Source organism: Gymnoscopelus braueri, assembly GCF_963280865.1.
Source record: "Gymnoscopelus braueri genome assembly, chromosome: 19".
Taxonomy (NCBI): Eukaryota; Metazoa; Chordata; class Actinopteri; order Myctophiformes; family Myctophidae; genus Gymnoscopelus; species Gymnoscopelus braueri.
This window is the reverse complement of record NC_137621.1, coordinates 36,108,275-36,134,322: the sequence shown is the minus strand read 5'-3', so window position 1 is coordinate 36,134,322 and position 26,048 is coordinate 36,108,275. Positions and strand designations below refer to the sequence as shown.

General features: G+C 42.9%; 1 protein-coding gene across 1 annotated transcript in view; it reads right to left on the bottom strand.

Moving 5' to 3' along the window:
• The window catches only part of sgpp1b (sphingosine-1-phosphate phosphatase 1b), a 34,626-nt gene extending 9,722 nt beyond the window's left edge, over positions 1 to 24,904 (bottom strand). Inside the window, exons 1-2 of the mRNA XM_080413863.1 lie at positions 23,740 to 24,904; positions 6,012 to 6,101 (exon numbers count right to left, since the gene is read on the bottom strand). Coding sequence (XP_080269989.1) covers positions 6,012 to 6,101; positions 23,740 to 24,573 — 924 coding nt within the window. The 5' untranslated portion in view covers positions 24,574 to 24,904. The remainder of the gene's footprint in view (positions 1 to 6,011; positions 6,102 to 23,739) is intronic.
• Positions 24,905 to 26,048: the final 1,144 nt, after the last annotated feature.

Below are 26,048 nucleotides of genomic sequence, written 5' to 3'. Positions count from 1 at the left end.
TCTGAAAAAATATTTCGCTGAAATAGTACTGCTACTTCATCCATATTCAGTCAAAAAGGCAATGTACTGAGTAGGGCTGATGACTAATTTTAAATCATGACTCATTCTAGCCTATTCAGAATGATGGATGACATGACTCCTTAATCAATTTTAAATTGAGCTTAAGGCCACATTAAAGCAAGTGAGTTAATGAGTTTGACTTTGTACAATTTAGGCATTTATCGGATACTCTCATCCAAACTTACATACAAGTGCTGGAAGGAAATTATATTGCTTTTAGAATTAAAGTCTTAGAATTTATAGTGCTGTGTGACAGGATCTTTAGAAGAAGTAGATATCCTGTGAGTACATACTGTATACACTGCTTTAAACTCAGCTATTCTGATTATTTGAGAAGTACACTGATACTTCGATTTTTAGAGATTTTTGTAGATCTAAAAGTGTTATGAGTTTAGTATAAATGTGTCACTATGACCTTATATTCCCCAAAAAAATGTTATTAGCATGAGATGAGATCATATCGCCTTAGAGGCGCTCTCTCTCTCTCTCTCTCTCTCTCTCTCTTAGACAGTAGGGGTAGAGAAAGTTATCTACAGTACTCCCCTATTTAGGGAGGGTACATTCCACAGGTGCCCTGAGAAGCCAGGGCCACTGTCAAGCGTGAGACAGCGGGAAGCCTGATCAACTTCGTTGGACCAACAGCGACATCTATTGATAATGTTTTATTATAATCTACATTTGTTAATATAGCTCTGATAGGGAAATAGTCCAGCATTGCAGAACTTTCGTTCTGGACATACTCTGTGACAGGGAGAGAGTATTGTAATCTTCAGAGCTTTGAACTGAACTGTAACTGCTGGTATTGTATCATCTTGTTTATGATAATTCATTCTGATTGTTTAATAGATTCATAAATAATTGTAACTTAGATTATAGGGTAATAAAATAATTGGATTCAAACAATTGTAAATTACCTGTGTAGAGACTTTCATTCAAGGGTATTAACTCCTCACTTCACAGAACCACTGAACCATGCACCTGGTGTGAAGGTTCAGGTGATAAACTAACAGTGCAAATGGGGAACAAACTTCAAATCGTACATTAGAAGACGTGGCAGACTTCGTAACTGCTACTGATCATTTGTATTAACATCTAACTCACAAATGCAAGTGAATACAGAGGTTAAAGACAAACACCTTCTGTTCGTCACAGAGGCATGGAATCTTGACTAGTTAATTTCTGTATGTACTGGATTCATTGGTAATTTTGTTATCAAGTCAACAGTATATTCGATGTTGGGAAAATATTGCTTTAATACACTGTGCTCATTCACATCCTGCCAGTAAAATGCTGGCCAAAAACTGGTTAACAAAAAATAACAGCTGTAGGCTATTTAATTGTTTGCTTATTTTGTTACAAAAAACTATGGCAACCCTGAGGAAGGGCGTAAGCCAGTGAATCAGACATTCATCAGAAAGTTCATGATCATGAACAGTTGCAACTAGATAGGCACGCAACAATGCAGCCTCAAATCCAATCAATGTAGCCTATCTACAAAGTCACAAGTTGTGTTGCAACGCATTGTGAGCTTGTACATGTAAATCTGCTATTGTCAACATTTTAACAAATCTTGACCAACTTGGGTCCCTGGCTCAAAATCTTTTCAAATGGTGGTCCGTGGCCAAATACATATCAATTTGGGGGTTCCTTGACATGAAAAATGTTCGAGAACCACTGACTTAATGGATTCAAGCAGACGCTGAACTCTCACTCTAAGGAGGCTTTGGGTCCATTAAGTAACAAACTAAGCTGTGACAGCGAGACGGTAATTACCGGCTAGCTGAAACATTGATACCAGCATCCGACGCTTTGGGATGCCTCTGGAGTTCATTAAGTCCATGCGTTTGTTCTCTGCTGGTCCAAAGGTTGCCACCTGAGTCAACTACAAGATAGGTAACAGGAAACCGATCGGAAGGTTGGCCGTATTTATCACTTTATTGCTGCCCTTAAAATGTTTTATCCCCTCTCTGGATGATTAGGAGATTGAAACAACATGTGCATAGATATATGCTGTTTCAATGTTATCTCCTCCACTGAGCCAAGCAGAGAGAGTTGTGAAACAATGAACAACTAGAACGCGGACAAGCTGGCATTGCAGGGTCCTGAGGGCATACTGTATATGTGACATTTGGTAATGCAATGAGAACATGACTGATAGAATGAATAGCATAGTTGTAGTGTCACACTCAACCCCTTAAGCTACACAAGGAAAGAATAGAACCCCCGGTGCAAACAGTGTCAGTTTCTGCTGTAAAAGACCACTAGAAGAACCCACCCCAACACTCCATGCACAATTTCAATGAGCTTGTGGATCGTTTGAATGGTGGTCAAACCCACTGAAACGGTTTCAGATGTACAGTACAATCTCAAATGGTTAACAACTTAATAAGATCAGATATCAGAACAATTGGATACAATGATTGTAGATAAACTTCATGGGACACAGACCCTGACAGACCAATTAGCAATAGTCTTTCATATGGCCAAGAAAGGAACCCTAGAGAGTCGAGACTTAAAGAAAATCAGCCCTCATCATTCTGAATAGGTCAATGTTTATCAAATAAAACATTACCATTAACATTTTAGCTGACCTCATTATCCAAAGTGACTTAGCTATATGATAAGGATAAGGATAATTCCTTTAACAGGTCCGTTCATGAAAGTCCTTGCGGTCTTGTTTCCAATGAGGGCCTGTGAGCAATTAGGGGTTAAGAGTCTTGCTCAGGGACATATTTCATTTCATCGACACATTTGCTGGCCTGGCCTGGCATCGTACCTGGGGCAACCAGGGCCTCTGGCTCCCTAGGCGGGCTCACTAACCACTCAGCTATGGCCGCCCCCAAGATAAGATTACATTTCAAAGTCTCAACATGAAATGGTGTCAAGAGTAAATAGTGCAAGAGTTGCAGTCTTGGTGACAGGTATATGATCAGGTCATATTGACCTTGGCAGTCATGTCATAATTGAATGGAGAGTGGTTTGGACATTACTGATAGTATAACATTTTTAATGGGTAGCTACTATGGGGTAAATCACTGTGGAACATTACTGTCCAGATCTATAGTGACAGAGGATATGGATGGATAACACAGAGAAGGACAACAAAGAAGGCTAAAGAATACATTCCAAACAGAAACGTGTTTGTGTTGTTTCTCCTAAGTAGCTACACATAAAAGGCACAAGAAGAGGGAATGCCATCGCCCATTCTTTAATGTATTGCTACTGCTGCAGATATATGCCTAGTTATAGATATCAAATTAATATCAATTTGCTTGCATTGGTCCCACACAGGGTCAACAACAACAGGGGGTGGGGTTTCCCACCTCCAAGTATAATGTGTGCATATGGTCAGTTAAAGATGTTATTATTTATCAAATTTGATCCAAACATGAGAGAGAACACATACAGGATACAGGATAAACAAGTGGATCTGGAACCACTATAAAATTGAAGCTGATAAATAATCTTATCAAATTAGTTCTAGAGGGTTTTGCTTTATGCCATTATCCAGAGTGGACAGTAAGCTTCCATTCCTAGACTGTGCAAGTCCAAAGATAAGAATCTTTGAAAAAGAATTATGAGTTTTTTCATGTCAGCATCAATATCAATACCAGGGTAGGAAAGAGCCGTGTGTCCCAAAACACTTCCTGTAGAACAACAATGGAGGAAGTGGTCTGATTAGGCATGGTAGCACCTCCCCGAAACACAACACAAACTGATGTGGCATGATTATCAAACCTTACACACAACAACCATGGTGTCCAGTCTGTCCACCCACACACCCCCCCCCCCCCCCCCCCCCACACACACACACACACACACACAGGGCATTAAGCTTTACTAAGAGCATTAAGTGTGGCTAATATTCAATAGAAATTAGATGTGGACCCACAAATCAATATGGAAAGCTCCTTCCATTCCTACTTTACTCACTGTAAAATAACTATGTACTCCTCTTCTAGCTATTGAAATGCCATGCAAATTTTTCCGGTGCATAGGCTACTGCAGGCCTCGTTGATGAGATTTAAAAGAGATTTTGAAGTTCTGGCTCCTAAAGGGATCGATTATTTTATGTGGGACAATGTGTGTATTCCATTCAAGTCAATGGATGAGCAGCGCTGCTTGCCAGACCCAGAGCTGCTGAGTGGTGGGGGCGGAGCTTCACGAAGGGACAATTGCTCAACCTTGATTACCTCCACATCTACAGTACTATTTTCAATTTATTTAATTTGTTTTCAATATTTGGCAATATAAGGTCAAAAGCATAGTTACATTGAAGTCTGTTTCAGTCAATTGTGCCACCGCCCCTGCACTCCTTTTTCTTTTTTAGCAGAAAAGGCTCTCTGACCAGCGCCTTTTCTTTATGATTTATATTTTCTTGATAAAAGGCAGATAATGTGAACACAGCACCTAAAATAAATTGGTTGGACCCCAGCCTGCTGAGCCATCAGAACGGACCAAACTTTTCTACTCAAAACTTTTCATTGTTCTCTTTTGCCCTTGTCTTTTTGGACAAGAATATGTCTTCTGGAGTGACTCCCAATGATTATCAGGCAGCGGAAGAAATGCCTCTGTAACTAGATTTGACAGTGTTGTTGAAATGGTTGTTACCATTTCCTCTATAACATATGGAGGTCTTGGTTTATCTTATCTGTCACATTTGACATGTCTTTGAAGTTAAGATAAGATAGACCACTCTCCAGTAGCCTGGTTTCAGTATCTGAATTTGAGTAAAGCTCAGGTCAGTCTGCACACTACAAACATTTCTGTACCAACATCTTTTAATAGTAACACCACTGCAGAAGTCTCTTTTGTAAGAGCATGATGAATTAATACTGCAGTCTTGCTCAGTGCCAAAGAAGTTCTACTTGGAAAAAGCTTTGCTCGCACTTGTTCAGTTGTCACTTTTAACCCATTTAGACCTGAGGCCGATTCTAAAACGCCTTCTAATTCCTGACCTAAGTTTTCTGAAAAACTTCAAATATTTATAAATAAATTACAAAAAAACATGTATGTTGCTATATACTGTACATAGCAACAACAACCCCAAAAGGGGTTCCCGGATTGAAAGGTATAGTTACGTATAGGGGTTCCCAGTCTAAATGGGTTAAAGCCCCTCAGTCCCACCAATTTTGTCGGCCTAGCACAGATATATCGGTTCCAACGTATAATATGTTTTCCGACATGCACCGATAAGAAAACAGAACAGAACATAATGCAGAAGATGATGCTTGGGGTAATTTAGAAATGGCTCTATTTGTGTTTTTTCTTTTCTGATGTAATTTTGGACAATAAAGTTCAGTGATATATACTATAAAATATCTGCCTCCATTACGAATCTTCATCAAGTGCTTTGATAACTAGGAATTTCTTACTCCCTCCCTAATAGTTTCACTCAGCCTCTAGTTAAGTTACTGGGAGTGGGCTGGCAACTAGCTGTTTGACAGATACTCGAGTCAAAAGACACTGGTTCTGGGTCTGTGCCGTCAGGTCTTGACCTCTCTTGGATTAAAAAAAAGACATCAATTTAACAGAATAATATGCTGTGGAACTGCCTTCTAAATGTGTCTGAGCTGACAGCCAGGTAGGTCAACATGGTGTAATGTTTACATTACGTGTCCCATATTGCGTCACTCGCTCTGGAACCTAGGGCACCTATCAATCAACCACTGTGACATGATACAGGCGTTACCAGGACAACTGTTGCCTCTGCGACAGACGGCTAAAGCAGAGCAAGCTGCTGAGACTGACACCATTCACCAGAGAATGATGTCTCCTTTAACCACTTAAACCCTATATCCTTCATTGACCAGGGTCCCCCAGGGGTCTCTCTATTTGGTACCCTCTTTTTTCCCACCAAATCTCTTCACCTATGTTTGCTTGTGTGTGTGTGTGTGTGTGTGTGTGTGTGTGTGTGTGTGTGTGTGTGTGTGTGGGGGGGGGGGTCTCACCAGTATGGAGTGCATGCCCATGTAAATGCGGCTGGCACAGACCAGCAGACACCAGCACAGAGCCAGGCTGACACCCAGTGGGAACGGGTACTGTAAAGAAAATATACACACCATCAATTAGTGGGAACGGGCACTGTAAAGAAAACATACACAAAAAACGGTGTAACATCAGACAGAAAAACTGATCTTGATCTTAAATAGACTGGATCAAAGGGCAAAATATGCCCCCAGAAAATAGCATTTGCAGCCCCTAAAGCCAGAGGGTCAATAAGTGCCATATTGTTTTTCATATTTTTTTCCTCAACATTTTCTAATTCAGGTTAACACTCATTGACTGCCAACAATGTCTTTTGACGCCTGTTGTATGTTTAGTTTTTTACACTAGATGGCGCTTTTCGCTGAGATATGAGTGACCATTACATTCTCAGTCACATACAGAACCAGGAGATCATGTGATCGCAAAATCTCCTCCACCATTCACTTCCTGGTTAGCGTATTTGGAAAAATGCCTTTTTCCCGCCTCCCAGGATTTCCTCTGCATTTTTGACGAGACATGCTATATAACGGCCAATAACTAGCGAACAGGATTTTGCGATGATTTTATTTATTTTTTCCGCAGAAGCACATAGAAAGCCTCCGTGTTTAGCAATGATCGGGGTATCGATCATACTGGAGATAAATATTCTGTGACTGGTTGAAAAGGTAAGGAAAACGAAAAATCAGTGGCTGATTTATTTACTCTGGCAGATTCGTAAATTAACGCTTGAAAGTAGCAGATCCACAAGCTGGAAACTGGTGGATCTGCTACTTTTGAATTGGAATCCTGACAAGTAACAGTTTTGGACGTATGAGGTTCCCACCCGACAGAGACCATATACAAGATGCCCATATAAGGATCAGGGTCGAAGAGGCTGAGGCTATCATGCTTTGTGGATTGGCCAAGCATTGCTTGACATTTGTGCCACTGAAGCAAAATAAGCGATAAACGCGCACATTAGGACTCCAGTGAGTCTTTACAGATTTACAGTGTGATAAATGTTCCACTGGACAGTACATGTGAACGGAGGACGAGAGGACGGTTTTGGACTAGATCACAGTGCCGCTACTGCAGCCGCTACTGCAGTGAAGCACGAGGTGTACGCCTTTGAAATATATCATCATCACAACAGGACTGTGATTAGAGCCCACATTTTCAACACAGTGTCTTTATGCTGGAGGTCGTTGAAACCGGTGGAAACTGGACGTTCCCAAGACGGGAGGAGGATAACGAGGGGCCAGGTTACCGAGCATTGGGGCCACACAGCGGTGCTGATAGAATATATCGTCTACATCTGGGGTTCTCCTAACTGCAACGTGCTTCATGCATTTGATGTCGACGCCCACAGATGTTTCGAGCCCAGGGTGTCAGGGACTATTCCAGGGGAGAGGAGGAACCACTCAGCATGTGTCTTGGGGAAGGTCATGTTTATCCATGGAGGATACCACTGGCAGACTGGATTTACTAATGACACCTACAGGTTGGACACAACCACGATGGTCTGGTCTTTAATTAACACCAGAGGCTCTCCGCCACCTGTTTCAGAATGGCACTCTGCCACCATAATCGGGACAAAGATGTTTGTAATTGGGGGCTATGAGGGGCGCCAGTGGGAACGCTGCAACACCATCAGAGTGTTTGACACAGAGATCAACTGCTGGCTGAGCACACCTTGTGCACAGCTACTTCCAGGAGGACGCATGTTGCATTCAGGACTGGCCTACAATGGAAAGCTGTACATAATTGGTGGTGAAAGTTGCCTGTGGAAATTCAATCCAGAGACCTTTTCCTGGACGAAGGTTGAGCCCAAGGGGAAAGGACAGCGTCCAGTCCCTTGGAAATGCTGTTCGCTGTGGGAGATCGCGTCATCCTCTTTAGGGGATATGAATATGACCTGCAAATCCTAGACTTGAGTCCTAGTCTGAAGACGTTATGTAAGCTAGCGGTTATTCAGTACCGTGTGGAGCGGTCGGAACTCCCACATGACCTCAGGTGGGAACTGAGAGCCATGACTTCCTTCAGAACACTGAAAGCCATTGTCTCAATTTATTGGAACAGCATGCCTGATTTAATTATTGAGTGATCCTGGGCGCTACACTCCCCCCACAGCCTAGGGAGCCCAGGGATGAGCTCATGCCTCTTTCAATATATGAGAGCCAACTGACCTTCTTGTCACCTGACAGGGGGGAGTTTCCCCGGTAGGACATAGCGCGTAGAAGGAACACGTTATTCCAACCAGCTCCCTTCCATCAGGAGCCCCGGCTGTCATGGGGGAGGATTACTACTATGTTTTTGTGAGGGTATTAACTACCCTAGGAGACACAGGGAGAACATGCAAACTCCACACAGAGTAGGCCCTTTCGCCAACCCCACCCAGGGTATGGGCGCTGATGATGCGGAGGAGAAGACACACCCACAGCGAGAACTCTTCGTCACCGACGAGATTTCTCATTGGATTCTACCACCAACGAGACTTTTGTTTTTCCACCAGTTGGCGCTGTTTGCCATCCTATGAATGATGCTTTTTCACTGCCAGATGATGACAGACAGATTATCTGACGTAATTTGAGAAAAAAACTCCCTTTACTTCCTGTGGGAAAATGGCTTTATCTCCATTTCTGTTGCTTTGTGGAAAAAACAAGCCACATTCTACAGGCCACAACTAAGCAACGGATTACCGCGACCGGATTCCCCCCCCCCTCCCTGAGACCCCCATCATTCATTCTTTGTGGATTGCCCAAGCATTGCTTGACATTTGTTCCGCTGAAGCAATATAAGTGATAAACGTGCACATTAGGACTCCAGTGTGTTGTTCAGGGATGAGTCTTTACAGATTTACAGTGTGAGAAATGTTCCACTGGACGGTACATGTGAACGGAGGACTAGAGGACTGTTCTGGACTAGATCTCAGTGCTGCTACTGCAGTGAAGCACGAAGTGTACGCCTTTGAAATGAATCATCATCGCAACAGGACTGTGATTAGAGCCCACGTTTTCAACACAGTGTCTTTACGCTGGAGGTCGTTGACCCCTGTAGAAACTGGACGTTCCCAGGGCGGGAGGACGATAACGAGGGGCCAGGTTATCAGGCATCAGGGCCACACAGCTGTGCTGATAGAATATATCGTCTACATCTGGGGTCCTCCTAACTGCAACGTGCTTCATGCATTTGATGTCGACGCCCACAGATGGTTCGAACCCAGGGTGTCAGGGACTGTTTCAGGGGAGAGGAGTAACCACTCAGCCTGTGTCTTGGGGAAGGTCATGTTTATCCATGGAGGATACCACTGGAAGACTGGATTTACTAATGACGCCTACAGGTTGGACACCACCACGATGGTCTGGTCCTTAATTAACACCAGAGGCACTCCACCTGCTTCGTCCAATCACTCTGCCACCATCATCGGGACAAAGATGTTTGTAATTGGGGGCTATGAGGGGCGCCAGTGGGACCACTGCAACACCATCCGAGTGTTTGACACATAGACCAACTGCTGGCTGAGCACACCTTCTGCACAGCTTCCTCAGGATGCTACTTCCAGCATTCAGCACTTGCCTACAACGGACAGCTGTACACAATTGGTGGTGTTAAAAACGAGGAAAATACCTCAAGTTGCCTGTGGAAACTCAATTCAGAGACCTTTTCCTGGACGAAGGTTGATCCCAAGGGGAAAGGACCGTGTCCAGTCTATTGGAAGTGCTGTTGCATGGTGGGAGATCGCATCATCCTCTTTAGGGGATATGAATATGACCTGCAAATCCTAGACTTGAGTCCTAGTCTGAAGACGTTATGTAAGCTAGCGGTTATTCAGTACTGTGTGGAGCGGTCGGAACTCCCACATGACCTCAGGTGGGAACTGAGAGCCATGACTTCCAACAGAATCAGAACACTGAAAGCCATTGTCAAAATGAATTTGTCAATGTGGGTTAGGGTTCACCTACAGGGTGAACCCTAAGGGTTAGGTGCATACATTTCTTGTCCTGCTGTAATTTAAGTTTGGAGCTCCTTTTTTATATCAAAAATATATCACTGATTCTTCTCAAACTGTGACCTTGTCTGTGCCTTATTTTGTCTATCTTATTTGATTGAGTTCCCATGACTATGAACAGCATCAGAACACTCCTGGTTTAATTGAGTGATCCTGGGCGCTATACTCCCCTCACAGCCTAGGGAGCCCAGGGACGAGCTCATGCCTCCTTCAATGCATGAGAGCCAACTGACCTTTTTGTCACCTGACAGGGGGGGGAGTTTCCCCCGGTAGGACATAGCGTGTGGAAGGAACACGTTATTCCAACCAGTTCCCTTCCATCAGGCTCAGGAGGATTACTATATGTTTTTGTGAGGGTATTAACTACCCTAGGAGACACGGGGAGAACATGCAAACTCCACACAGAGTAGGCCCTTTCGCCAACCCCACCCAGGGTATGGGCGCTGATGATGCGGAGGAGAAGACACACCCACAGCGGGAACTCTTCGTCACCGACGAGATTTCTCATTGGATTCTGCCACCAACGAGATTTCTGTTTTTCCACCAGTTGGCGCCGTTTGCCATCCTATGAATGATGCTTTCACTGCCAGATGACGACTAGCCTGAGGCTACGAGCTCAATCGATGGTCTTGAAAGGCGGATCCTAACACAGCCGCCCGGATTTGTGCGTGGCTTCCTATTGCTTCACCAATCTATGTCCCCGCCTCCCCTCCCCTCCCCCCCCCGGCCTGTGCACGGAGCACGCTGACGTCACCAAATTTAGAGCGACGCCCCTCTGCACTCTGATTGGTTAGGAGATAACAAGGCTCAAGACCATCGTTCCTGCATGGCTGCCCCAGGCTTTTTTTCTTTTGTAACAAAAAAAAAAGCATGGGTTTCCGAGGCTAGATGACGACAGACAGATTATCTGATGTAATTTGAGAAAAAAAATCCCTTTACTTCCTGTGGGAAAATGGCTTTATATCCATTTCTGTTGCTTTGCGGAAAAAACAAGCCACATTCAACAGGCCACAACTAAGCAACGGATTACCGCGACCGGATATAGATCTCTTTCTCTATTCAAAAAATAGCAGCTCTACAAGCTCATAGCACTGAGTGCCGCCCTACGAGCTTGAAGATCTTTCTTTTTTAATGGTGAAAATCTCAAATCTTAGCTTCTGGGGGTCCCTGAAACAACATATTTTTAGATGGGGGTCAGTGGCCAAATACATATAATTTTGGGGGTCCTTGACATGAAGAAAGTTTGAGAACCACTGATATTTCTTTGAGAACCAGTTTTTTTAAACTGTTAGGATTTAGAAGACATTTGTAGAATCCCCCAGAAGCAAAGATTTGAGTTAAAATGTTACTATTGTCATGATTTTTAAAAAAAAATGCAGATCTACAAGCTCATAGCACGGCGCTCAGAGCTCATAAGCTTGTATATCTGCTATTTTTTGAATAGCCAAAGAAATCAAAAATGACACAGGTCTGCCATTGACGAGTATACTCGTCATTTGGCCCCTCGTCATTTGATTTGACGAATCACGTGATTCTCTGCTTTCTGTTGCTTTTTGGGAAAACAAGCTACATTCAACTGCAAACAACTATAGAATGGATTATCGCGGCAGCACAATTCTTTTTCTCGGCGGGTGGATCGTTGTGTAGATTTGAAAAATATTCTATGATTTTTCAAATGTTATTGAAAACGCTCGGAATCGCTGGCAGCTGGCAAGGGCAGCCATTGAAATATAAATGGTAAACAGATGGTAAAGCACATTTAACATTTAAGTAATTTGATCCATAGCGCTTTAAGTTTACAATGTACATTACATTCACCCACACATTCATACACAGATGGCGGAGGCAACCATGCAAGGTACCATCCTGCTCGTCGGAAGCAGTTAGGGGCTATGGGCCCTATCTTGCCTTACCCCTGGCTTATGCCTAAACTTTTTTGGCATTTTTTACCATTTTGAAAAACACTTTAAAATAGTTCAAATAGCCGATATACAAGCTCACAACTTGTCGATGCAGATCGGCTATTTGAACTATTTAAAAATCTTTTAGAAAACGTAAAAGAAAATTAAGTAAGGCAAGATAGGGCCCTAAGTGTCTTGCTCAAGCACACTTTTGAATTTTGATACAAAGCCAGGAGGAGCTGGGGAATCAAACCAGGAACCTTCTAGGCAACCACTCTACCTCCTGAGCCACTGCAGTACAGTATGTAGAGAAGAATCAGCTTTGCCAGGGTTGGCAGTCGAAAACAGGCTCAGATGACAGGATATAGTTATCTGCTAATGTGTACTGTATGCATGACCTCGTAAATATTACAACAATTAAGTTAATTTCCCTATCTGGTGTATTGTACTTAGCCTGTAGTGGAGCGAGGGGACAGAGAGGGGAAGAAGGGGAGAGAGAATGAGTATGAAATATGAGCGTGTGAAATATGGAAAAACACATCCAGAGAGAGTGTGTATGATAGAGTGAGAGAGAGCAAGCGAAAGAGGGGAGAGAGAGAGAGAAAGAGAGTGGGGGAGAGAGATAAAGAGAGAGATAAGAGGGAGATAAGAATGCTGCTGAGGTTTGCACGCTAACTAAAAGCCTTTTGTTCTGTTCATTGTGGCTCTTGTTTGGAGATGGCTCACATTTCCTCTCTCTCACGGCACAGAATGCAGACTGCACCCCAACACACACACACTCTCCCTCCTACACTCCCTCTCTCTCATATAGGCTACCTGTCTCACACTTAGGCCTGTCACAATTATTACATAATCATCTAATCGCAATTATTTTTGTCATAATCGTTTCCAACATTTTTCATATATTTTCAAACATTTCCAAAAATAGTGGAAATAGCAGATTGGCTATTTCCAGTATTAATGTTTTTTTGAAAGTATAAAGTTATATGTCAGTCATTTCTTTGTTATTTTGTCATATCTGCCATGTGCAACTTCAAAAGCCTAAAAGCCAAACAGAAATGTAATTTTTATTCAAAATGTTCAACGACAAAAACGCAATTAAATCATTAATCGCAGTTATTTGTGAGACAAATAATCGTCATGTAAACTTTCATAATCGTGAAAGCCCTACTCACACATGCATACGAAGTGCCTCCGAACGCACCCCCGCGCGCGCACACACCCACACAATTTCCCAGCCTCCATCCCTCTCATCAGATTGCTCTCAGACCTTCTGGGGGGAAATGACATCAGCCATGCAGTTTAATGGAGTCAGGAGTAAATGCTAACATAACACTGATAAGGCTGGTCTATGGATCCAGCTCATTCATCAACATTAAACAGCTGACCAAGAGTATTTTTTAAAGATTTACTTTTGAGGAATTTCTGCAGTATTTCAACAGTGCTGTGGAGAGAGGGAGGGTGATGGTGTGACACAGGTCCTGAGAGGGAGAGTGTACCATCCAGGACACCACACACATGTACAGTAGCCAGTGTATAACCCATAAAGACCAGGAAAGTATCCGTGTTGATAAGTCTGTTTTTATCTACTTTATCAATTAATAATTACTTGTATGTGTAACAATTTGCATGAGCCCAAATCATACAACCATGTCTTATCATGAGGTATTGCTGTCACCTTTCACCTAGAAGTCAGGCCTTTCTGGGCATGTGTTTATCATATTTTAGCGTGCCATCTTGGCATAACTCAATCATGTCAAGGTTGCTTCCCAAGCCCTGTATTTTCTCCTCTCTGGGAGACATTGCTTTAACTATTTTGCCTCCTGAAAGTTAGATAAGGTAGCAAATATTTACAGTAACAAGTCATCACAAACTTTGGGTTGCTATGGCAGCGCCTGATTAAGCCTAATTCTGAAGGAAGGACGACATCAGATGAAGAACTTGCCCAGCTGAGAAGATAGCTTGGTGCCATTAATGTAATAACAAATTGTGTCATATTTGTGAAACCTTGGTACGTTGCCCTGGTTATCATTATTGATAAGAATTCTTTAAAACAGTCTTCGATTCTGTGCCACGAGAGAGAACACTTAGAGAATACTTTTTACTTTACTGTCAACCTCGTCTGGTTCTCTCAATAGTGATTCATTTAAAACATTTAAAATGGATAGTGCCTCAAAAACCTATCCTATCATGTGTCATTTTAGATTTCTTTGGCTATTCAAAATAGCAGATATACAAGCTCATGGCATGGCACAGACTGCCGCACTATGAGCTTGTAGATCTGCTATTTTTTGTAATAAAAAAAAGAAAATTGAAAATGTGTGCAAATCTTTGAATATATATATTTTTAAAGCGAACATTTGTAACTCAAATCTTTGTGTCTGGGGGTCCCTGTAACAAAAATATTTTGAGATAGGGGTCCGCTGCCAAATACACATACATTTGGGGGTCCTTGACATGAAAAGGTTTGAGCACCACCGATATAGCAAAGTTTTTCAGGATTTAGAAGACATTTGTAGAATCGTATACTCAGGTCTTAACCCAGTTAGGGCAGGAACCCCTATTTGTAACAAAACCGTTCAAAACGGGGACCCCTTTTGGGGTTGTTGTTGCTATGTACAGTTATAGCAACATACATCTTTTGTAATTTTTGAATAAATATTTGGAGATTTTATTTTATATTATTTTTAGAATCGGCCTCAGGTCTAAATGGGTTTATGGGATAAACTGGTTGGTGATTAGTGCGGTTTCAATGTTATTTTGGGGGCATTCGCTGTGTTTCAACAGGACAAAGGCAGGATAGAGAAGTCATGGGAGTGACATGTAACGCAGGCCCTCGGTTGTACTAGAACCTAGGAGGGTGCTGCAAAAATACAATTCTTCTAATTCCATTAAGGTGAGGAATAAGCCTGAAAGTGGAGCCGTTTCTTTTTTTACAGAAAGTCCCAGGTTCTAATCCCAAGACCCAGCTCTGTAAATCTGTGTGGTGGATGTGCAGCAATAATACACTAAAGGTCTTTACACATCGGGGGCGACGCAACGCGAATAAACAACCCGAAAATGCTAAATATTCGGCCAGCGAATTTAACAATACACATTTTTTTCGCGCGAATGAGAAACAATGGAGTCTACATCCTCAAGTGATGATGAGCTGGTCATGGTTTTATTGAATAATAAAAAAGAAAAAGAATAGAAGTGTTTGGGTACACCCAATATTGACCTTGAGAACAGAAATGGGTGAGTTCCACACTATTATCAAGGAGCTCAAATTGTACCACAGCCGTTTCAGGCAATATTTTAGAATGGCCGTCAGACAATTTGAAGGACTGCTCCAAGAGCTGGCTCCACGTTTGCAGAAGGAGAGGACTAATTTCCAAGGGCCAATTGATCCGGAGCAGCGGCTGGCCACATGTCTGAGGTAAGATTAATATAATAGGCTATATTCTATTTAAGGAATGAGACCAAATCCCGTTTTCTTGAAAGCTCCGGGCCTCCAGTTGTATGTAGGCTATATAGCCTCCAGTGTGCATCTGGCTCACTCATCTTCAACAGGAGTTGGATGGGATGGCCTAGCGCAGGGGTTTTCAAAGTTTTTCAGGCTAAGGACCCCTTAGCCTGAAAACTACATTGTATAAAATTGCAGATTTCAACTTTTTCATAGCTTCATAGACTTGTTTGACAGCACTATCATCAGTGTTGTGTACAACAATAGCAGATCTACAAGCTGACAACGCGTGGCAGCGTGACGCGTTATCAGCTCGGCTATTTTCGGTGAATGTTCCCCCCAGAATAGGGATGCTCAGGGTTCAAGACAAGTGGTTGGTTAGTGTAAAAAAAACAAATAGAGAGAGAATGTTCTCTCTGACATAGATTTGAAGTAACTGTAGTAACTCTGGGGTCCCCGACCACCTGTTGAAGACCCCTGGCCTAACATTTTGATTGGTCAGAGGTGTAGCAGTCGCCAGCGAATGTCCGCAAAATTCGACTGCGGTGCGAAAAAAATAAGAGCCGCATTTTCGCTCTACGAAACTTTGTCGCTGATGTGAAAGCTTGCATTGACTTTAGAAGGTTTAAAAAGAAATAAGGATTATTCGCTTTTAAAAAAAATCGCCCCCAGTGTGTAAGGACCTTAACACTTCTTGAGATGCCCTTGAGCAAGGCACACAACCACTCAACCACTACAGTAGAGCTAGCTAGTGACCAGCGGCAGAAGGCTATGGCTGTGCTGGTGTATGCGTGAAAAGCACTCAAACCCCACCAATTTCAAATCAAAAGCCTACTGTACTTTAGTTATATTGGACAATACCCATGTGAAAGTGTGTGTGTGTGTATTCACAGAGCGTTGCTGTGCATGTAAATGACAATGTGATCTTAGTATACACAACGGATTAGCACCAGACACACTTCAAATACAGGGTGTAACAGCACATTACACAGCAGCACATAGTGATCAAAGCCAGAAGAAAATTAACATGCAGCGTAGCAGACTCCTTGTCAGCTGTCCGAGAGGGCTATGATGGCTTTCATCATGAAAAATGCAGCTGTGTGACGTACAAACTGTACTGTCTGGTTTTGGAAAAACAGAGGTAAGCACATTTTAGATTACACTTGAAGCGTTTAGCTGATGCTCTTATCTGGAATAAATTTGCCCAAGTGATAAAGTGAGCTCCAGTACCTACAGGCGACATCAAACATTAAAAGTAACCAAAGACACGAATTCAGAGCCGTAGTGCAGAAACACAGTGCAATTTTTATGATGTTAAGGTGACTACAGCCTACACAGTCACAATCTGCTTCTGTCAGGCTACCAGGCGAGCAAGTTCCCACGTCGGGCAGACTGGCAACATTGCAAACGCCAAAGCCACACCCCTTCTCAGGGGAATGCCCTCTACTGTAAGCCTATGCTATTTTACCTAAATTATCTTATAGTTTGACAGCACTAAGCAATATTTTTTGTTATGTTTCCCACAAACTGGAAGTATTCTGAGCATTTCCATACTAAGCTGTTATTTTTAAGTCCTTTTTTAAGAACGAGTTGTTCAACTACAGCATATCTGATCCCACCTGCTGACGTCATGTCAGATTACATCCATATTCCGCACGTCTTGTTGACATCTCTATAATCAGAGTTATTGACTGATTGACAAGCACACCGCGATAGATAGATCAATAAATCTCTCTTCCATCAATCGGTAGGTACCAAGACCTATAGGAACCGGCACTGAGATTTGCTACCCAAACCTCGCCAATAGACACATTGGGTGCTAATGCTATAAGAGTCAAACCTCCCTTTTAGAACTATAGATGAACACAAACCTGCCAGCCACCCCCAACAGACGAATGCAATGGAATATAACATCCAAGTGAAACAAATTTATGAGGCCATTGTAAGTGGAACTGGGACAAAAAAAGCTATTTTGTGTGAATGTGTGTGTGGTTGTTCAGCTACAAAGCCCAGATCTCTTTCACACACATAATCAGCCGCCCTACAAGGTCAGCAACATGTGGGAATTTTGTATCTCTGAGTGTGTGTAGGGGGGGGATCACTGAGAAAACCGTTCGTGAAGAACGCTGTCCTCTCTGCTCTGTGTAAACACACACAGAATGTCTGTCAGTAGTGGGGCCCCACAGCCATGTTTGCCTCACGCCCACGGGCGGCCACAGCTCTCCTACTGTGGTGTACAGTCGTCGGCCGTCACATGCAGTTTTATGGAGATGCTGTGTGTTTGTGTGTGACCACTGGTCATTGGCTGGTCACTCTAGGCCCTGCTCTGTTATCTTGTGGTGGATTTTCCTCCCACGTGCATACAAACACCACACACACACACACACACACACACACACAGACACAAATACAGAATGATACACATGCTGAGGGGGATACTTGAACATAGGATTGAAGATATTTACTGGAAATCGTTTGTTAAGACAGGTTTTTTAAGAAAGGGCTCAAGGCTAGACTCAAACTATCACTACCTGGTGTGCACAGTATAATCCAGTTTTAAGAGAGGGACCCAGACAGACACTAGACAAATAGATGGACCTTTATTGATCCCGCAAGGGAAATACAGCTGCCATGGATCCATCCATCCGAGTCCATCCAACACGTGATTCTACTGCACTGTCTGGTGCACATCCTTCACCCATTGCATTACAAGGACACCTGCTATCTAGCCTGGTAAACCCTCCCTCCGGAAATCTCATTTCTATTTGAATCAAATAGAAATGAGATTTCCGGAGGGAGGGTTTACCAGGCTACCTGCTATCCATGTGTTCTAAAACACATGCCTGTCATCATGGAACACAACCACAATGTAAAACTGGAATGGGGAACTACTGTAGTTAGGAGTGCAATATTCTGGCTGCAGATCTCAATCATGCTTGGAGGAAGAACAGTATAGGCAGCTTTGTCCCCTCTCCTCCAGAGAGGAAGTCTTACACAAAGTGTGTTTACCATAATGTACTCTGTTCTGTTCAGAACAAAATAACAAAGAGCCCCACCAAGTATATATGGACCTGAAGCCCCTGGCTATAGCTAGCTCATTATGTCATATTTCCATAGGGTGTTTATCTGGAGAAGCTGAGGGCCAGGCCTGCTCTCTCTCTCTCTCCTCTTCCCATCTTTTAATTTCTTCCTCACTCCTATTTGTCATTTCCCCCTTGCTGCACCTTTTCTTATACTTAAGTCTTTTCTCTGCTGTGATTTGATCTTTCCTCTCCTTCCCCAATCTTCTTGTTTTCTTGCTCTTGTTGCTTCTCCTTTCTCTCCACAACATCTTCTAGCCACCCTGCTTCCCTCAGCAACACTTTAATCTCACACTCTTTTGTCTATAGTCTCTTATCTCTTTTCTCTCTCCTCATCCTCTTTCATTCTTCACTCTCCTGTCTACTACTATTTTATCTCCAAGGTTCAAGTTTGTGTATGGGTACGTAAGAGTACATTTTGTTCTGGTGGTTCCTCAGACATTGTAGCAGCAATAATAATAATAAACATACCAGTATACAGTATACTAGGACAAGGAAATAAAAATGGAATAATAAGAATAGCAGCAGAATTAATACATGTCCATTGGTCCTAGCACTTAAAGGTGCTTGAAGGTGCCTGAAAAACTTTATTCAATTGTTTTTTTAAATCATAGCAACATCTAAAATGATACAGATGCTTTCCTGAATTGAAAAGGTATAACAATGTATAGGCTTTCCAGGTCTATAAGCTGTAAACATCTATCTGTGCCAGTCTCTCTCACTCTCCCGCACCTTCTCTCCTCCCCGCCTCCTTTCCACACCTCCCATCCTCAGTCTAATGTACTACAAACTTTCATATTTCTTTCCTTCCTTTCATGTCCTCTCACCCTCTTCCCTAACTTGGTTCACTTTACCTCTCATTCCTTCCATCTGTTCTCTCCCTCTGTCCAGTCCTCCTTCTCATCTCCTCTGCCTTTCTCGCCCCCAATTCATCGATGTATTTTCCTGTACACTCATGCTTTACCTGTTCAATTTAATGTCCTCTCCACTTCCTCTCTCCATCTACTTTAAGGTAATCTCTACTTCCTCTCTCTTTTCCCTGCTATTACCTCATCTCTAAATCACCTACTCATCATCTCTTATTCTCTCCACCTCTCTCGTCAACCTCCTATTTACCTCCCTCGTCCTCCCCTTCACTATTTCCTCCCTTCTTCTCCATTCTACACTTTACTGTATGTTTTCCCCTTTCTCCCAATGCTGTGCTGTCCAGCCCCATTTCCTTGTACTCCTCTTTTCTTCTCCCTCTCCTAATTCTATTATTCGCTCCTCTTCTTGTCAGTATGCCCCAGGGAGAGAAATATGTCTCTAGATACTGTTCCAGAGAGTTGGTGTGGGCCAGGAACTGGGTGAGGAGGTAGGAGGCCTGGGTGAGGTGACTGAGGAATTGGGTGGGATTAGGATGCAGAAGAGGGTGACGTAATAGTGGGAGAACAAGAAGGTGGGAGTGTGTGTGGGGGGGGGGGGGGGGGGTGAGAGAGAGAGAGAGAGAGAGAGAGAGAGAGAGAGAGAGAGAGAGAGAGAGAGAGAGAAATAGGTGCAGAAGGAGGAGGTGGAAGGAGGGAGGGAGAAAGAGAAGGGGAGGGACGTGTTAAGAGAAGTGTTGATTATCTGACTGCAGCCAAACTAAACATTATTGCCTGCTCAGACGAGTCAGCCAAGTCCAAATCCAGGCAAGGAACCCCTTACAAGACTGCAAGCTATGGCAAGCAGGAGGTGACCTGAGTGACACACCCTGTTTTGTCTGATGGTGTAAGAAAGGTTAGGACACGCAGTTTTGAGTAAATAAAGTATATAGATGAATGCCACTGCCGACTTGTGTCAAGGAGCGACAGGAGGGTGGAGACAGAGGGGATAGACTAGAGAGAGAAAGAGAGAGTGTCACAAAGGGAACAGAACAAGGGAAATAAAGGAGAGAGCGAGAATGATAGAAAGAGGGCGAGAGAGTGTAGAGGAGTCACTCAGTGTTATCGGTGTTCTGGGATTTGGTTGCTTTCATATCAGTCCGTGGACTGATATGTGGGCAGAGGGAGACAGACAGCATGTGTGAAATCAATCTCACTTCTGTACTCCTCAACTAATTTAAACTGCATTCTCTTAGCCACAGCACAATTAGTTCAAAATGCAAGACAAGTATATACAAAATGGGGTCCTTGTTCCTATGTTTACATTTTCTAGTTTTAATTGTCTCATTTAATTAGTTGGTGTACTGTTGCCTTGCCTTTGCACTTTAGTCTAGACATCCACATTGGGAAATAAGTGTTTAATTATACTTCATGTGTCATCCTCTGTATGATTTATTGTGTTTTACTTGTACAAATTTTTACCAAATAAAGTTAATCCTTCAATCTACAATGAGCTGTACCTTTTTGTTACATGAACTGGAAAATGTTCTACTGCATCTCTTGTCTGGTTTTAATTAAATCCCAGTGAACCCAAAACGCATCTAAACACCAATTGTTATGGTCTTTAATATACTGAATGCTATACTTGCTTGGCTCAGTCACTGAGCTATGTAACCAGTGCCTCTTTCATTCATTGTTGTTAATGTAGTCGATCCAGCAATGACTTCTGGTGACATCATAGATCAAAGTCTGTGCTATCTTGTTTCCGACTTGGCCAACAGACTTATTTATGTACACAGACAAAAACTACCGCTGCAACATCACAGGAGTAGGATCAAAAGTACTGTTCCTGTATAACACATGCAAAGCCTATATTAGTATATATGCACCAGTCATTATGCACTAAATATCACAATACTGAATAACTTGAGTATCTGACAGTTACCCAACAATAGTAGTATTACCTTACCCACAGCAGTAAATAATGTGTGGCACTAGGGTATTTGGAATCAGTCTGGTCTGTTTGTTAGTTAGCAAGATAACTTAACGTATCATGAAACTTGGGAGGGAGAATGCTCGAGAGATTAACCATTGAGGACAAAAGGTCAAAAGTCAAGGTCACAATCAAACTCAAGCTCAAAATCGAGAATGGATGAGCAGACTTTCATGAAACTAGGTGGAAATCAGTAGGCTGCCCAAAAGACAAAGTTTTGATGATAAGATCATTGTGCAGGTAGGGTTTGCACTCTAGGTGCATGTGTTTATGTGGACAACCGGTATGTTGTCGTCCTCTGCCTGATACACTCCCTTCTCTCTACTGCCAAGGAAAACGTATTTCCTCTACTGTAATTAAAGTTCCAGTTAAGCCGACACTATCGTTACACGCACAGACACTTTCATTGAATACGGTTCAGTATTCAACACCTTTGTGCTCGCCAAGCTCAACTCAACACTGCCCTGTGCAACTGGATCCTGGACTCCCTGACAGACAGACCCCAGGTGGTGTGGATCTTTGGCACCAGCCCCAAGGATCTAGCCTCCTCCTGTACTCACTTTGTGCACAGCTTAAACTCCATCATAAAGTTTGTGGACAACACCATCGTCATTGGCCTGAATACAGAAAATGATGAGAAGGCCTACCTACACTCTGCTTTATCTCAATTTACTTAGGATGTAATCCCCTAATGCCAACGATGTAATATATATTTTATAGATGCAATTGGTATTTGTACTTTTGTTGTTGTTGCCATTTTGCCTTTGAGACTTTTTTAGCTTCTTTGTTTTTTGTTTTTTTTTGTCATACTGTAGAGTATTTTTTGAGTATTTTTTATTTTTATTGTTAAGAAGGCTTTAACCCATTAATACTGGGAAAGCATCTGTGTAACTACTTTAATCATTATTTTAAACTTTTCAAAAAATACTAAAAAATAGCAGATGTACAAGCTCATAGCGCATAATCTGCTATTTTTGAAAAATATTGAACATTTCTGCAAACCTTTGAATATATATATATTTTAAAGCAAACATTTTTAACTAAAATCTTTGCTTCTGGGGGTCCCTGGAACAAAATATTTTGAGATGGGGTTGGCAGCCAAATACATTAAATTTTAGGGGTCCTTGACATGAAAAAGTTTGAGCACCACTGATATAGCAGCGTAAGTTTTTCAGAAAACAAATTTTAGAATCGGCCTCAGGTCTTAATAGGTTAAGTATAGGACTATCACTGCCTGCAACAGCTGTATTGTAAGTGCATGTGACGATATAGAAAACCTTGACTCTGATTTAAGTATCATTATTTTGCTCAGTATCACTGGAGGTCGGACGAACTAGAATTCTGTACAAGATGTATAAGATCATTATGTCATACTGTGTGACACAGAAAAGCTAAAATCATTATTATCCACCTTACAAGTTGAATTGAGTCGACCTGTCACATTGTGAGACAAAACTAAGACCTACGTCAGCTGACCTTAACCTCACTTCGTCAAATGGAAGAAGCTTGCGACACACATTTTGTTTCACAGCGTACTTGCATCTGAGACTCCGGGCGCAGAATCGGCTAAGCTGACCTATGCCGGGGCAGAGAAAACTGAACAGAAAAAGGGAAAGGAGGAAAACTTGGACTCGGTCTTGACCTGGCAGAAAAGCGCAATATGGGTGGCACTGGCCACACTGCACAAACATGCCCCAATATTTCTGACACTGCCAAAACTCCAATATTGTATAGCAGCGTGTGGTCACCTTAAGGTGGATTTTAACTTTATATGTGATTTCTGAATCACTGGTGTGCTGTGAAAACATAGGAAACTCAAACAGGAGTAAGAGACATCAGGACTTGTGTACTAATCTTCTTTTGGCTCTCATTTCACTACTTTTCACAGCTGCCATGTTCTTCTGAAAAAGAAAAATGGTGCCCACAGTTCTCAGGTGCCCACTATTCCGGTTACCATGGCAAGCAGTGAATTAAAACTTCCCCCAAGGTACTTCCTGTTTCCTTCTAAAAAAAAAAAAGGAGGAAGCTGTTCACTTCCCTATTTCACCAACTGAAAAGATCAAAACACCATCTGTCAACAGTGTACAAAGTAATTTCAAAGGTGAACACATTTTGAGCTATCCCCCAGAGGCTCTGGGCCTCTGGGGGATCACACTCGTCCTAAACAATATGATATTGCCACGATTCTCCTGTCATATTGCCCATCTAGATGATACATTTTAAGATACATGTCATGATTACATGTACACTGTCATATCATCTTAATTTGTGTTTACCTTTTGGCCTCGTAATTTGTATGGCACATTGTTAACTCACAACTTAAGTTGAAATGTTTGCTTGTGTGACACTAGAAAACATTTCATTTCGCAGTTTGCACTGCGTGTAACGACGGACAACAAATATGTTTTAACCATGAAATTCAGTAAAAGTGAGAGCGTTTACCTCCCAACGACCATAGGTCAGGAAGAACAGGGAGAAGGGGATGGCGGTGCCCGACATGGCGTGGGTGGAGGGCATGCTGTACTCCGAGTTGTAAAACATCTCCACCTTGACCACGGGCGGAGAGGCCGGCCGTGACCAGCCGAGGATGTCCTTGGTGCACTGCCCCAGGTACATGACCCACACCCACACCATGATCAGCCTCCGGCTCACGAAGGGGTCCACGTTCCACATGACGAACGGGAAGAATGTGATGTAGAACATCTCGTTGCCCAGCTCGGTTCCGAGGGTGAACAGGTAGTAGAGGAGCCTGTTCTCGATCAGGAACTCCTGCCCGGCGTCGCCCGTCAGAGAGTTCTTACGGAGGGGTTTGACTTTGGTCAAAACGACCTCGGCGACACTTCCCCCGACGGATCCTTTGGTCTCATCATCGGTGAGCCGGTTCCGAGGCAGGCCGTAGCGGTCCACCATCGCTCCTCCGGCGGCCGCGGTGGTGCCCGTTGCCCCGTTCTGACGGAGACCCTCATTGTCCTCGGCCGGGTTCAGACTATCGCTTATTATTGATGTCGGGGAGGCGACGGTCCTCCGTCGAACCTCTGCTGTTGTCGGTGATTTTACACTCTGTTCTCCGCAGCCTCCCTCATCATCGCTTCCCCCGGCCAGGTGGTTGCAGGCATCCCCGTTGTTGTGCGAGTGAGTCCGCTCTCCGTCTCCGTCGCTCCCCGTTGACGACCTCGCGAATGCCCCGCGTACCCCGCAGACGTGCTGGAAGCGGGCGACGAGGTGCGGGTCCTGCAGGTAGTGGAACAATTCTCCAATCCTGCTGCTTTTTTCCATCGTTTTTGATTGACTCCGCGCCGTGCGGCGATAAGATAAAGCAACGCGAACCACGGTGTGCCCCCAGAACGGTTCAATACACGCTATGAAAAGCCAGCTAGCCCAGCAGCTAACGTTAGCTAGCTAACCAGTGCATCATGGCAGAGTAATAGTTCCCATTTAAACAGCGCTCCTTAAAGGTGTTGCTCAATGTACCACCGACCACCAGCTGTCTTTTATGCTAAAGAAAAATATGTTTCGCTGGTTGAATATTAACATATGAAGCGTTAAAGGCTGGTTTGGTGAGGCGTGCAGCAGCAGCTGAACCGCTACGTCGTCTCGTAGTGGTTGTATCCTGTTATAAACTGACAGATAGGAACGCGCACCGGAGAATCGGTGTCGCGCGCCACTCGTAGAGGGTAGGGTACTATTTTTGCCTTACATTTTTTGGCTTTCAGGAGGAAATGATTTCCATAAAGTGACATCGTTTTGTTGTTTAACGTAACATTTGTGTAACGATTATTGAACATGATCACCATGTAATATTTGTATTTGTATCAATAGTTGTAAGTGATTTTTGTAGTAGGCTATCCATCAAGACAAGTGCTATACAACAAAGTTACAAAACACTTGAAAACATTCTCACATTTTATTTGATAAACAATCACCTGAAAAAGGTTAATGGTCAAAATAGCTCATCTTAAATATGGGAATATCCATTTTCATCAAAATATAAATTCTTGTAAAATATTTAGCTTAGGGCTATCTCTTTCCACGTTTGTTGTTCTTCTAACCATTACAGTGATTGTTATCAATACACATTTTGCAACACAGGAAAAAATCTTTACAGTTATAGAGCAATCAAATACAGAAAGACACAAACATCCACATAAAAGGATAAGCCATTGTTTAGACCTGACATAGCCTACATACATACATGACAGTTGTCTTTATAGGGCACAGTTTGACATTAAATATTGCCTATAAAATTCAATAATTTTAACTGCAATTTGGCTCATCAACAGTTTTGAATGCAGAAATCCTTCCTTAAAAACACAGTATTCTCAGAAAATTAACGCAGCAATGCTGTAGTAGAGGCCTACTTCTCCAACTCAGGAACCACCTGTATGTTCTCAAATTGACCTTTTGCAAAAGCCCCACCCACCTTAGTTACTGTCCATCAAACTGCAGATTTGTAAATGGGTTAATGAGTTAATTCCCAAGCCAGATCTTTTTTTAGGGGGCACTCATTTTGGTTCACTCAATGTCCTGCAAGCATGTCGTCAGAGTTGGCAAGACATAGTGGAGGGATTATTAGGTTATCACGTAAAGCAAAACGAGTGCTCCTGTGTAGCAGAGTAGTTTAGGGAATCCCTCCTTGACCAGAGGGAAAAATGTGGCTTTTTTCCCTCTGGTCAAGGAGGGATTCCCTCTTGACATGTTTGGTTTCCCACGCAGGAGACCGGTTTCGAATCGGCGTTACACCTGCTACAGTC